Raw genomic sequence first — 15,109 nt, 5'->3', positions numbered from 1 at the left:
AAGTGACCTACCAAAGACCAGTAGGTCCAAGTGAAGGGTGCATGTGTTGAACCGCCTGCCTGCCCCCAGCTAACCATTCTTCGGGCAGAAACCAGACTTCTCTTTTCTACTTTGTCTGAAATCTTGCAAGATTTTGACACCAAATCCTCTCTCGCACAATACTCCATTTAAAGCCTTGCTGTGCAAGAGCAAAAGCATTCATCTTTTTTTTCATCTGGCAATCCTCAAACACAAACACACCTCCACCAACTGAGGAGGCATGCAAAAATGAAAATTGTATCAAAGATGCAACCAAAAGGATAATCCCAAATTGTGATGTAAGAGTGGGGAGACAAAGGGAAAAGAATAAAAGGAAAATCATGACTGTTGCAGGTATTTTCTTCTGCCTCACAGCTGTTTGGCAGCCAGCTGTCAATCACAACAGAAATGCTTGCACAGGCAAATTCATTACTTGTGGCTCTGTCAGAAATTGCGGATCAGTTGTCAAAATCTGATCCTGAATTTTGGACATTTGACTTTAAATATCGTCCACAATCTGAGACTGCATTTTCAACATTTTGACCAGAATGTGGCCATTGGTCTTCCACTGAGCACATCTATATTGTGTTTCCCTAAACCTCTCCTTTTTAAGTGACTTCTGGAGCAACTGAGCTATAGCTCTTCCCATATCTAGTTGGCAATTGAACTTCTGCATCAAGGAGAAACATTCCTACTTGTGTATGTTCCCTACACAACCCTGATGTTTCAGGGGTTAAAATCACACAAAGAACCTACATGCAAGAGCCTACAGGTTGCCAAAGTTCAACCAATGTGTGGAGGGATGCAGAAGCAGCAACGGTGGTGTATGGCTGTGGATGGACCCACCTGGATGGAGCTTATATGAAAGAGAACAAAATATTGGTGCTGTCCCATAATTCAGTCTACTTCTGTATCAGTCTTGCTGATATTTCTGTGTGGTTTCCTACACCACCTGTACAGGAAATCCAAAGAAACATTATATACATGCATATATTTTCAAGGTCCTTTTAGTTCTTCCCACTAAAAATGCTTTGGTAAGGATAAGATAAAAATGAACTCTTTCTCGCTGAATGTTTTTGTGTGTGTGTGATTTAAGTGATTAATGGCTCCTATAAGGCATTTTTAGTTGAGATTGAATGCAGTAAGAGGGGGAGAGAAAAAGACAACCAAGGTCAGTAAAAAACAAAACAAAACAGAGCAACAGCTGTTAGCATCTGCTGAGGTAGCCCCACTGTAGCTGTAAGGAAAAACCCAATATAGTCTTATTATTTGTTTCTTTAACAAGACAGACTTCTTGGGGGCTGGGAGGGGGATCAGCGTGGCTACAGAGAGTAGTTGTGTTGTGTGGTGATTCCTGTACCCTTCTGAATTAACTAAAACCCTAAGCATAATCCACAGAATTTAGGAGTGCTTAAATTCCATACATTTTCATGGGAGACTCATAAGATTTTTATTGCTTGCATGCTCTATGTGTGTCAGTGATCCCTGAGTCTTAGCATCATTCAAAATAGCAGTAATGCAGGGCTGCATTAGAAATGGAACTTTTCAAATCCTAACAATAGACAAATCATATCTCTGTCAGCCTGAAAATACATATGTAAATTTATTTATTTACAATATTTATTTATCACCTCTCATTAAAATAACGCCAAGGCAGTGTACAATAAGTCACTTCAATAGAAAACAATACAGTACACAATAAATGTACTCCATCAAAAGCAACATATTACAATTATAGTATCTGGGAATACGTCAGATGGTACAGGGGGAAATTGCATATGTTTAATTAGATGCCTATCCATTCTTAAGGAAATCAGCCCTGAGTGCTAACTGAAAGGACAGATCCTGAAGCTGAGGCTCCAATACTTTGGCCATCTCATGAGATGAGAAGACTCCCTGGAAAAGACCCTGATGTTGGGAAAGATGGAGGGCACAAGGAGAAGGGGACGACAGAGGACGAGATGGTTGGACAGTGTTCTCGAAGCTACCAACATGAGTTTGACCAAACTGAGGGAGGCAGTGGAAGACAGGAGGGCCTGGTGTGCTCTGGTCCATGGGGTCACGAAGAGTCGGACATGACTAAATGACTAAACAACAACAACAATTAGATGCCACAAATCTGCACAATCTTCAGAGCGTCTTACAAAGCCCCCTAACACTAAAATGTTCAGAATTCAGTATACTGTATAGCAACCTATATTTCATTTTGTTGTTATAGATAATCTACTGAGAAATGAAGCGAAAAAGCACAAGATGACCCAGTGCACATACTAAAACAAAGGCAAACCATAGTTAGGGCTGAATGGATGAGAGTGCAGATAGTTAGAAGAAAACTCACGATATATATATAACACACATTGAAATGTGTGTGTGTGTGCTTTTATATAGAAAAATTGCAGGCAGCTGGATACGTCAGTTCCTAAATATTTTGAAGATTTATTCCAGACTTGTATGCCCACAAATACGTGGTGGGGAGACGTATTCCAGTCCTGGACAGAAAACTCAACTGTATTTTTAAACAAACCTACAAAGCTGTGAAATAAGAATTATGAGTTGTGCCTTGGCCAGCAACACTCTAAAACTAAAATTATGGAGTTATAGAAGATATAAATAATATGTAACAGTATGTAATTCCTAAAAGTCCATTATTTATAGCAGCCACCAAATAAAGCATTTCCCATCATCTCCAAAAATGATAAACTAGACAACCACAAATGAATGGAAGGGGTGTGTGTGTGTGTGTGTGAGAGAGAGAGAGAGAGAGAGAGAGAGAGAGAGACTCCTCTTCTCAATTATACATGATCTATGAATAACAGCATCAAAAGGCTGCTTCCAGATGAGTCCAGAGTTGCAACAGGACTCAAGAGAATAAGACACTTCTATGGTGTCAACTAAAGAGCCCCATATGGATGAAGGCGCTCACATGCAAACCTGCAAGTCCCAAATTAAGTAATGATTTTTCCATTGATTTCAACATGCAAGACAACTCTACTCATGCAGTTCCACTAGCTTGCACTGATCTGGCACTGACATGAAACTTTGGATTAGAGTCAGCATATCTACTTCAACATGTTAACACACCTGAGTTAGCACATTTTGACTAACTTGAGTAATCATGTGCTACCTACATAATTAAGCCCTAAAGGCAAATGCCAACCTGAGGGAAATACAAGCTGAATTGAAACCTAGGCATGTCTCCCAGTGACTCTGAATTTAACTACTTGTGCTGGTAGTCGTTTAAACAGATTGCGTTCCCAGTAACTCAAGCTTTACTTCTCTGGCTTTGTCCTGGACCCAATCCCAACCCCACTACAAAAAAGCAAACAGGTCCCTAAAATGCAGTCAAGTGGTGCTAAATCTCAATAGGCAGGCAGATCAATCCTATACAGTATTCACATTACGCCAGGGAGTCAAGGAGATATGGACCACAGCTCCATGGGAAGAACAATGGATGTACTTTGAAGCCCAGGACTTAAGACACATACAACCAAAGAGTACAAAAATGGTGAGAGAAAGTTACTACAAAGGCTCAGAATTGAGCACTGACAAGGTAAAAAAGGACACCTTCTTCAGAACATGGTCTGTTTTTACTTATTATACAAACAAGAAAGAGCATGAAAGGTCTCAGCCATCAGCTTTTGCAGGAATAGGGACCATTCCTGACTTCTTCCATTCCCTAACATTTCTGTTTTAATATCTGGTTGTTATAACTTTGAAGTATACTAAAATTAATATAGAAGGTGTCATGATCCCTTCATAAAACCAAAATTGACTGTGATGCAATATATAGTTTTTGCCTCTCTTTCCTTCTGCTTTCTTTCTTTCTCTCTGGGACTCATTTAAATGTATGGAATTGTTTGTATTGTGTTTATTAAAATTACTAGCAAAATGTTGTTTTTTTTAAAAAAAATGGTGGCAAAATGGCATACATGCACCATCATCCATACAAGCCTGTTGGGTCAGGCTAATGTTCTCACCGTGGCCACCCAGACACATGTGGGAAACCCACAAGTGGAACCTCGGCAAAACCGTAAGAGCATAAGAAAAAAAAATATCCCTGGCATAATATACCCAAGTGTTACCTTCACACAGAAGGAGTCAATGAACTCACAGTGAACTACAGCTCAGGTTGGAGAGGAGGGCAAATAAAATTCAACAATTCTGACTAAAACAACACTTAAAGACCACTTTACGACCACTAAAGATTGTTCCAAACTACATTTTAAAGATTTTTCTAGAAATGTCAGGTGTACAGATTCAACTTATTGCATCTCTAATTACAAAATGAGTTTTCCTTTCGCTGTGAAAAGGTCAACAGCTAGAAACACTTGCTTGTTCGTTAACGAGGAAACCTCAACAGCAGGTTTCACACCACAAAGCCTTATGATAAAATTAAATATGAGCAAATAAAAAAAAGACTTTGGTGGAACTGTTTGGTTAAGATGAAACAGAAATGGCAAAGGCAATGAAGGAGCAAGAAAGAGTATGAGGTGCACGTAATTAAGAGTTTACTAGCAGCCTCATACTCGGAGTTGCTCAGAAATTCTAAGAAACCAAAAAAATCAGTGCAGTTTTGAAAAGTACAGCACACCATCTTCATTCAAAAAGATATCCAACTGTCTCCAAATTTAGAATAAAGATGTGCTTGCTGATCTCAGGAACCATCATGCAAAATTTCATCAAGATATCTTAAGGGAACGGACAAACAGCTTTCCAAAATATATAGGAGATTCATACCAATGCATTTAATTACAATCTTAATTTGCGGTACTGTAAAATAAAACAACACACTAGCCTGTAGCACATGTAGCTCACGTGTAAGGCAACAATGCAATGAGTAGGGAATGGGGCCGTAATTTTAGCCCTGCCTCTGACATTGTGTTTGCTTCATGTAAAACACAGATGCTGTTCGCGATTCTATGTAGGAACCTCAGCATGCAAGTTCCTGCTCAAATGAAGAGACACGTGGTAATACAGGTGTCCCAATCTTGCAAAAACTTTTGCAGGAGCTTGCTTGTCAATTCTCTTTACATATAACTGTGTGCAGCATGCGGTGGCTGCAAGAAGCAGGTGCTATGCTGAAGGTGAGGGCTCAAAGCGTGCCTCAGCTCACAACTTAGGTGGAATCTACACACATATAAAAAATGTTCTGAAAATGCTTTTTAAAAAGCATTTTTAAAAATACATTGAATTTTCCATAAGGCTCACCATTGCCATCTAGTGTCACATTGTATACTGCACTTAAAGCACACTTAAAACGTTTTATTTGCAGCTGTATAGCTGAGTCCTTGAAGGGATGCGGGTAGCGCTGTGGGTTAAACCACAGAGCCTAGGACTTGATGATCAGAAGGTCGGCAGTTCGAATCCCCACAACGGGGTGAGCTCCCGTTGCTTGGTCCCTGCTCCTAGCAGTTCGAAAGCACATCAAAGTGGAAGTAGATAAATAGGTATCGCTCCGGCGGGAAGGTAAACGGTGTTTCCGTGTGCTGCTCTGGTTCACCAGAAGTGGCTTAGTCATGCTGGCCACATGACCTGGAAGCTGTACGCCGGCTCCCTCGGCCAATAAAGCGAGATGAGTGCCGCAACTCCAGAGTCAGCCACGACTGGACCTAATGGTCAGGGGTCCCTTTACCTTTACCTAGCTGAGTCCTTACTTAAAAGGCTGCTGGTCTACACACAAGTAATATGGGCATAGGGCTTCTGAGTTTTCTGCGTGCTGTGGAGTGATTTCTCTATCACCTGGCAACATGCAAAACATGAGTGTGCCCCTAACAAAGACTATAATCAAAACACATTGGGCTAAACTGAATAAATTATCAATCCGTGTACTTCAGAGGTTCTCTCCACTCTATAACAGCAGCATTTTATCCTCTGTTTTGCCCTTAAAACACTTTGGCAACACACAGTCTGGCTGACAAACCAATGAACCCACTATACTTCACTGAATTCCAGCTAATTCATTTGTGAAGTGAAGCCCTACATTTAAAAGAAAGAGGGAAGGAGGGGAATCTATTTTGCTCATTGGTGATTGCTTTTTCATAAGAACTGGTTCTTAAAATGATCTATGATTGTGACAGAAAGGCTTATATAAGGTAATGCCTTTCGTAGTTACATTCATTTAGCTTGGTAGAACAGGTTAGTTTAACAACTAATTTTAGCATAAATACATCATACCCTTAATTGCTGATGCTAGTAAATATGAGCTTATGCAAACAGCATGAGGCACGTCAGGCAACACCAATGTTGCTACAGTTCAGAAACCTTCTACTGCTGTTTTTAGTGTTTTAATCATTCTATAACCTGTGGATTCTATCCAACATCAGCCAACATGGAAGAGCAGACCTACTTCAATTAATTTAAAGGAATATAAGATTTCACAGATACAATTTAAGGTACACACATGTGACAAACACATGTCTGCAAATGGTGCATGATACATGTGCACTCCTCAAGGGTTCTGATTGATTTCTGTTCTTTATTAACCTTAGTTTTAAAAGCAAGCCATGGTTTACTGTACACAAGCAGCATGCTGGTGCGTACCATTGAAAAGTTCTTACTCTGCTCCTCTCTTCTTCCTGCTACCACCCCCCTGCTGGATGACAAACCAGGGTCTGGCTTGTTGTGGCACATGAATACAGCTCGTGCTTTGCTTTCTCCAACAAACCACAAGCACAAACCTTGGTTATCACTTGTGGCTCGCTTTGGAGAGAAACAAAACAGTAGGACAAGTTTCCGAATATCGTGACAAGCCAGACTCTGGCGAGGAGTAGAACATTTTGGCAGCATGCACTAGCATGCTGTTCATTCACATTAAAGCACAGTTCGTTTATAATTAAGGTTTAATTTGGCATGTGAACCAGGCCAATGTGTGAATTGCTCTTCAATATAGCGACAGTCAGTGTTATATAAATTTCATTCTGAACTGTGCTGATTACTACCACAACGAAGCTCCTAACAGCAGGCTAAAACTCTCAAAACTCCAATCAGCCAACTCTCAGGGGACAAAAATGTCAGTAGGAAAGCACTGTTTAACCAAAAACAAAAATATAAACAACTTGTAGGAAAGAAATTCTCTTCTCTTAGAATCCAAGAGAGCCTTATAAACAAAGAGAAATCAACAATGCAAAATAATAAAACAACATTGTACAAAAGCAGTCACAGTAGTGTTTCCTTAAATATTTACATTGCTTCTATTTGGAGAATAACTTGTTCCATTTAACCAGAATCAGACTCTGAGGACTGCAGTAATCCAGAGAGATTAATTACATCCTTTCAAGTTTTTCAAACAACTTTTGAAGGCACAGTACCGAGAGAGAGAGAGAGAGAGAGAGAGAGAGAGAGAGAGAAGAATGCACACTTCTCTCATTGATAATTGTTAGGCAATCTGAGTGCTTTAGGTTACATCAGCAAAACAGGACTGCCACCAATTATTGAATCAAGAAGAGTATTGCATAAATGGGAACAAGATATCCTGTATGTGGTGATACACATTAACTGATAACAAAGACCATGATATCGTTCAGATGCAACTGGCATCCTAAATATGCTTCCTAAATCTTTTGACATAAATGAAACTGGATTCAAACCAACACTTCTAAGAAGCTAATGATACATTGCGACAGCACAACCCATTTGGTATAATGATAGCAGTGTTGAATGCCTATTAAAGGGGTGCTCTAAAATGGAATCATGGACACATATTCCCACCTCCCTTTTCTATATTTTAACTACTCTTTATTTATTTTTTTAAAGGAAACAACTCAGGGTTGCTGCCATCATGTCCATTTAGTCCATCAAAAAAATAAAAACCAGGCAAATTCAACAAAGGCATGCTACAATTTCCTGTGTAAGATTTACATATGACTAATTCTCCGGGCAAGAATTAATGCCATGGTTTCTTAGCACAGTCAAAGTAGCTACTAGATAGTGGCTTCAAATCATGGATTTGCAAGCCAGATGCAGAAGCTAAACTGCAAATGAGAGAAGGATCAGCATGCCCCCATTCCAGCTACTTGCCGTTCCCTATGGTTGGAAACCACCCCATGTTAAGTTGAGGATTCAAGAATAATAATTATTCCAAATCAGGAACCTTGGCATGTTTAATCATATACAAGGTCCTTTTCAGAGACACACACAGCAGTGCTGGTGCAGTTCAATGCACCAGGCAGGATAAGTAGCTATGTGGGTGGGGCCAGTTAGACAGGTCTTTCTCACCCAATTCACATCTCACTGAGAGGGACTGTGCTCATCTGGTGGGAAAGATCTACTGAAATGGCCTTCTTTGTTTTTTAATTTATGGATGACTTGTGCATGTTCCCCAATAGCTTGGAATCACACCGAATGCAAGTGGTTGCAACACTGCTCTCTGTGGGTATGTTTGTTGAATTTGAAGGCGACCATTTAAAGGCATTGAAGGTTGGATTCAGACTAAGTTAAAGGTAAAGGTAAGGGACCCCTGACCATTAGGTCCAGTCGTGGCCGACTCTGGGGTTGCGGTGCTCATCTCGCTTTATTGGCCAAGGGAGCCGGCATACAGCTTCTGGCGAACCAGAGCAGCACACGTAAACGCCGTTTACCTTCCCACCAGAACAGTACCTATTTATCTACTTGCACTTTGAGGTGCTTTCGAACTGCTAGGTTGGCAGGAACTGCTAGGTTGGCAGGATCAGACTAAGTTAGGCACACCTAAATCAAATGTAGCTTACATTAATCATGAATAACATTCCACAATGTTTCCACATTTCAACAGGACCTAGGTTCAACTAATTTAATCTGGATAGAACTTCCATCAGCCCCAGCCAGCATGGCCAAAGGGAAGGGATGATATGATATGGGTGGCTGTCTTTCATGGATGCTTTAGCTGAGATTCCTGAGATTAGTTAAATGACGTTGGTGTACCTTCTGACTCTACAATTCTATGATTCTATGAGTTGCGGTCCAGCAACAACTCCGAGGGATACTCAAAGTTTCCTACTTTACCTGTCAAAGGTACTTGAAAAGCTCAAGTATCAGCTTTTCTAGCATCGCAAGAAAGGAAGCAAAATAACAAAATGGGGAAAGGAAGTTGTTAAAAAAAAATGCAGACACTTACGTGGGGGTGGCTCTTGCGTTCCTTCCTCTGAACTATCCTCGGGCCCCTCCTCACCCACTCCAGAGGTGACTGAATCATCTGGGCCAGAAGCAGAACTTGGTGTGCTCGGTCCACTGGCAGACCCAGAGTCGCCATCCTCGCTATTTGATCTATACCGATCTTGCTGAGCGGCCGCCACCCCTTCACTGCAGCTTCTGCGGTCTTTCCTGTGCACCCGGGAATGAAGTACCATTTGGTGATAAGTGCGGAAGATCTTGCCACACTCAAAGCACTCTGTGGACTTGTTCTGAGACACCCTTCTGCTCTGGCGCGAGGACGGCCTATATTCCAGGTCTTCTTGGCTAAGCATGCAGCTGTCTCCCGACTGCACATGGCTGCTTTTTTCCGAACGCCCACTAGTACAATTCTTCTTTTTCGGATTGCTGGACGAGCTGGAGGAGTCCTGCTCTTGTTTGCGCTTCTCTTGGCTGACGAGAATATATTCCCTTTTGTCCCTGTCGTAAGTGACGTCAGCATCCGCCAGGACTTCGTCCCATCCTAAATACTTTACGTACTCAGAAGGCTCTGCAACTTTTCCTTTGGTAGCCAGATGCCAGGCCTGGTAACTGTTGACTGGATCCAGCTCAGCTACTCTTTTTCCTGAATGGCCCCTTGGAGTGCCATCAGTCCCTACAGATGGCCTTAGTTTCAGATACTGGAAGAAAAACTGCTTTGCAACAGGGGGGTCCCCGTCAACTAGCCTATCAACTCTATGTTCACTGCGGGCTCCTTGAGACTTGCAATGTACAGAATTGTGTGCTTTTAGGCTTTCCATATTTGTAAACAGGTTTCCACACTTTGTACAAATTTCATACAGGGACAAACCAGTCACAATCATCTCTTCTTGAACGACATCATTAATAGTGGCTATAGGCTCCGAATCGTTTTTTGGCTTGTTTTTGCTCCCAGATTTTGGGCCATGGGATTTCATGTGGTTTTTGAGAAACCAGGGCTCTTTAAATTTCCTGCCACAGATGTGGCATCCGTGGTCAAACGAACCTCTATGCTTTTTCATGTGAGCTTTGAGGAACCAGGTTTGACTAAAAGCCTGCCCACACACTTCGCAAGGAAACTCTCCTGCACTCGACTCAGCCTTGCAGTTCTCGGCATTGTACGTTTCCCCGTTTGGAATCTGAGTGGTGATGTGGTCTCTTTCTATGTGGTTTAGCAGAGTCTCCTCTCTTAATGTCATGTAGTTGCACAGCCTGCATTTGAAAGGTTTGTGGACCTGGTGTATGTGCTGCTCCAATTCTTTCTTACCTTCAAACTTGTTTTTACAGAAGGTACATGGAAAAGTACATAACTTAACATCTTCTCCAACTGGTGCTTCTTCTGAGGACTCCTTCCTGCTGCTCCTGAGCAAGATCTTGCCTTCTTCTTTGGGAGTTGCTCCGTTCAATATCTTGTTGCAGGCAGAGGTGCTTTTGGTAGGGCTAGTGCAACCATCAAGGCCTTCGGATACTCTCATCTCACTGAGCTGTGCTTCTCCTCCCATCTCCACTTCATTCCCCTGACTAATAGTGCCTGTCCTGTGACTCCGGATGTGAATCTTCAAGTTGCCCTTTTGGGAAGCTCTGTGGTCACAATAAGGACACTTGTATGGCTTCTCCCCTGTGTGCTTCCTCATGTGCTGCGAGAGTGAGCTCTGGAAAGGAAAACTTTTGCCACAGATGCAGCAGCTGTGCAGCACAGACTTGTTTGCATTCATATCACTCTTGTTCATCTTGTGAGGACTGGAGGCTCTTCGTAATTCCATGTTTGCGCTTATGCTACAATCCATCTGCACCGCAGAAGCATCGGTCAAAAGGGCAGAACCCTGTTCCGGGCTGGGAAACTGGGTTGCTTTTTCAATCATGCATTCCTGCTGATGGAACCTTTATCTCTTCATTCTCATATCTGGGTTTTCTTCCAGCTGCTTGAAAGCATTTGGGATACAAACATTCATTGGCGTTTCTTGAGTCAAATACCAAGCAGGACCTGGAACCAAAACAGAAAACAGGACACGGCATTACTAAATGCAAAGCATTTCATTTCCTTTTGCTCCCTTTGTAATAGCCCCCTTTTAATATTTTCTTGCCATCTTCACCAAAACGTTACTTTTTCACCAGGCTGCAGAAAGTCTGACTTTGCATTGAATATTGTCATTCACAAACTGAATGTTCAGTAGAGGATTTACATAAGCATACTTCCATAGTAATTGCAGACACGGGCAAATAGAGTATGTGTCTGTATGTTTACTAAAATAAGAATATAAGTACAAAAAAAGTACTTTTTCTTTTTAGCCCAAACAAAAGTGTGTGTGTACATAATTTCGAGTGAATAAGCCCTTTCTCGAAGGAGCTGTAATATTTTAAGTCTGTGGCTTTATGGACATGTATAATTTAATGAAAAACAGCCAAACGTTTGTTTGCCTAGAGATAAAGGGTTTTTGTAGAGTGCAGCACTCTATCCCTGTTGATGGTAACTTAAACATAGCTGCTGAATGGAGACAGCAAAGAGTACATCAAATTTTTGTTAAAGCAACAATGCAATTCAATAAGATTTTTATACAGGCCAATTAAAATTAACAGTAACAGTAATACCTTATTCAGGCAAATGTTAATGTAGACTTGGAAATCCTTACTAATACCAAGAAGGATCCATGGAGCATTCAACAAAACAGGGTTAAACTGTTTTAAGCTGAAATCCTTCTACATTAGTTATTTTAAACTGAATTCAACGGGAGCAAAATTTTGTATTTTCTGTAAAAGTTATTGAAGGGTAGAGATGCCTTAACTTCTGCAGTGCTCATACAGACTGGAGGCCTACACACACTTTGGCTGCTTAAGTCCCATTGCATAGGATGACAAGGATACTTCTACTACCTTCTGACCATAAATATAATCATGTAAAGCAAAGTTTTGTAAGGATATCTTGACATTCTGTTGTGCTTTTTAAGAAGAAATGAGCCCTTCTCTTTGCTGGTGAAGAGACATCCTGTTCTATTATATTACAGTCACCAAGTTATTAACATGAAAGTGTGAACAGTGCAATGCATCCAAAAGATTTCAAGCTTGGTCAAGTATCCAGGAAGAGAGAGAATTTATGATCAGCCAGGGCTGGCACTAGCACCTTGCATCCTTCGACAGGTGACAGAGTCTTCAAATCCAATCAGGACCCAATACTAATGTCCATCCTGGACCCCATTTAGAAACACCATAAATGTTTTCTGCATGGTGTTTGGGCTTCGTCAAACCTGCACCTAATTCTGAAATCAGACTCAAAGAATACCACTTGCAAATTTTGACCATATTCCACTGCTAGTAAAGACTCCATTATTAAGATGGTCTCATGAATATCTCTTCCTACATTGCCCAGTTCTACGCAATGCTGAATAGCAGTGGACAAAAACTACTGCTCCATTCAGTAGCGATAACTAATCTACTGCAGCAAGTTATCCAAAGCAGAATGTTTTCCCAGTTGTTGAACTAGATCGAGTTCTGGTTGTTCTGGTTTATACGTACAGCATATCTTATTGGTGGCAATCTCCTTTTCTTCAGAATATGGAATAAATTTAGCTTTGCCTTTAAAAAGTTGACCTAGCAACCACAGCTCACCACACCCACTCCTTTACATCATCAACACTTAAGCATGCGTTTTGTTAAAAGAAACGGTGACTACACCCATTATGTTTCACTTACTTAAATATATTCTCATATATAAACATGTGAAGAACCTAAGCTTTCATTATTTCAACAGCAGCTTAGCCATGCACCCTCGGCCTTGAAAGAACATCTGCTCAGACAGGGGACTGTAGGGTTGCTCAAGCAATGAAGCAAGTTTAAAAAATAAACTTTCAGTTCTGATATGAGAATTTAACATTTTGCACAGCAATCCTCTCACCCACCGCACAAGGGGAACACCCAGAATGCTCTGAACAGTTCAAAAAACTGAAATGCACTTTTGAAGCTGCGATCATTCACATGCCTATTTAGAAATACATTGCACTGAACCCAATAGGACCTATACTACACGACTGATATGGCTGTCCTCAGCCTCTCCAGTGCGCCTATGGCTGCCCTAGAATTGAATCCCAGACCTTGATATTCCACTTCAAACCATCTGTTGCAGTGCCCCTTTCTCATCACCAAAGGCAGTTCACATTATCGGGGAAATAGAAAATGATGTACTGTAAAACTCTAACACTTAACACATTTGGAATACCTAATCCTTACCTCCTTGCTCTGACAAAAATCCTGCAGAAAGACTCTTCTTTCCTTCTATTGTGGACAACTTAATTCACTGTTATACTGCTTACTTCCAAAGGGAACACAACTGTTCAGTAACCCTGGAGCAGCTAAATGCACAGGGGCGGGGAAGGGGTGCCTATCTTTAAATAGTAAGCATATCCTTGAATTCACAGGAAACCCTAGCAACCTGCGTCCTTCCAAGTAAATGCAGGCAATAGGAAAAAGCATGGCATTGCCTTGATTTTCTTTTCCCCAAACCATGGGAACAAAAATACTGGCAGTTTAAATATACATATCTAGAAAACGGACAACAAAATAGGTTTTGTTACTTATAGCCACAACTGAAGCATAAGTTGTCAAAACATAACGGTAGAAGTGAAAAATGAAAAGGAGAGAATGCTACAAATATATAAGGGGCGTTGTGCTCTTTAAACTGAAGTTACTTTTGTTTCCAGTGTTACTGAAGTAGGTGTTTTCTTTTTAATTAATGTATCCTGTTTTACACTTTGGGATACATCCTTTTCCGATTTGCAGCTATTAACCCTGCATCCTTACTCCGAGAATCCTTTTCCATGGCATTTTCTGACTCACTCGCTCTCCCTTCTCTGTTCTAATGATATTTTGAATGGGCTCTAAACCTCCAGAGAACATAATTTAAGCTGTTCTGAAGCAGCACCAAAGACAATAACCCCAAAAAAAGAGACAAAGCACACCAACAAGCACCTATATTAAGCATATGCAGCCTCCTGGCCATGGAATATCTACAATAAGAGAAAGCAAGAAAAGAACAACAGTGATACGTCCAATAAAGCAGCTTATTTAGCATTTTCTAAAGGAGATCCATCTGAAGAGGGTGTTCTTGTGCACTTCTACAGGGTATTCTGAGAAACACAGACCCGTCCCCCACTCAGGACATATTTTGCGCTTCAGTATACTGGTCCTGTTTGTCCTCCCGGGGACAAAGAAATGTATTTTATTGGCTACACTGTAGCACTATAAGGAATGAATTAAAATACATCATTAACATCCTGGTCCAGCTTATCTTACTCCCAGGACAAAGAGGCTATTCTTTGAACAAATGGGAAGAGGAGGGGAACTCATAACAACAATGAAGCACTCCTTGCCCTAAAAACCGCTGTTACAAGATCAACAATTATAAGCTTATATTCTGCAGATTTGGGTCCCAAAGAGCTGTATGAAGTGATGCATTCTCTAAATGGGAGAGTAAGTACCATTGATGACAAGGCCTTGGGGCTTCTGCTGTTCTCAGACCAATCAATAATCCATTATGTCCAAACTACATTTCCACTCTAATATGAAGAATAAAAGGACAGCCAATATTAGCAGTTATTTCATGTACAGGAGGGGGAAATCAATGAAACAGAACACACAAAAATGCTACCATCACAAGGTTGAAATGAATGGTCACACATGGCATTGACAAAACCGTTTACAGTACCCCTTTACCAACCCCCTTTATTTCTGCGTGAACATATTTTGCACACATGTGCTCTCACACTCAACACACAGACACCCCACCTAATGAAATAGGGCTTTCCAAATTAGTGCCTTACCATAATTGCAGGACAAAGGACAATCACATCACATTTTCAAGTGGAGAAAACACAATTCTCCTTTTCATTTAATGTCTTTGTTTCTCTGAGCAAGTCACAAATCTCAAACATCATATCCCAATTGCAGTTAGCAGTATGAACAAATCTTCAAAACACAA

The 15,109-nt window shown here is 41.0% G+C and overlaps 1 protein-coding gene across 4 annotated transcripts in view; it reads right to left on the bottom strand.

The window, feature by feature from the left end:
* Positions 1-15,109, bottom strand: part of ZNF516 (zinc finger protein 516) — a 114,472-nt gene that overhangs the window by 57,147 nt on the left and 42,216 nt on the right. For all 4 annotated transcript variants that reach the window (XM_083623704.1, XM_083623706.1, XM_083623705.1 and 1 more), the window contains exon 2: positions 9,110-11,125. In XM_083623704.1, coding sequence (XP_083479830.1) covers positions 9,110-11,003 — 1,894 coding nt within the window. In that variant the 5' untranslated portion in view covers positions 11,004-11,125. The remainder of the gene's footprint in view (positions 1-9,109; positions 11,126-15,109) is intronic.

Source organism: Podarcis filfolensis, assembly GCF_964270895.1.
Source record: "Podarcis filfolensis genome assembly, chromosome: 7".
NCBI lineage: Eukaryota > Metazoa > Chordata > Lepidosauria > Squamata > Lacertidae > Podarcis > Podarcis filfolensis.
Note: the sequence above shows the minus strand (reverse complement) of the source record. Positions and strands in the feature narration are given on the sequence as shown.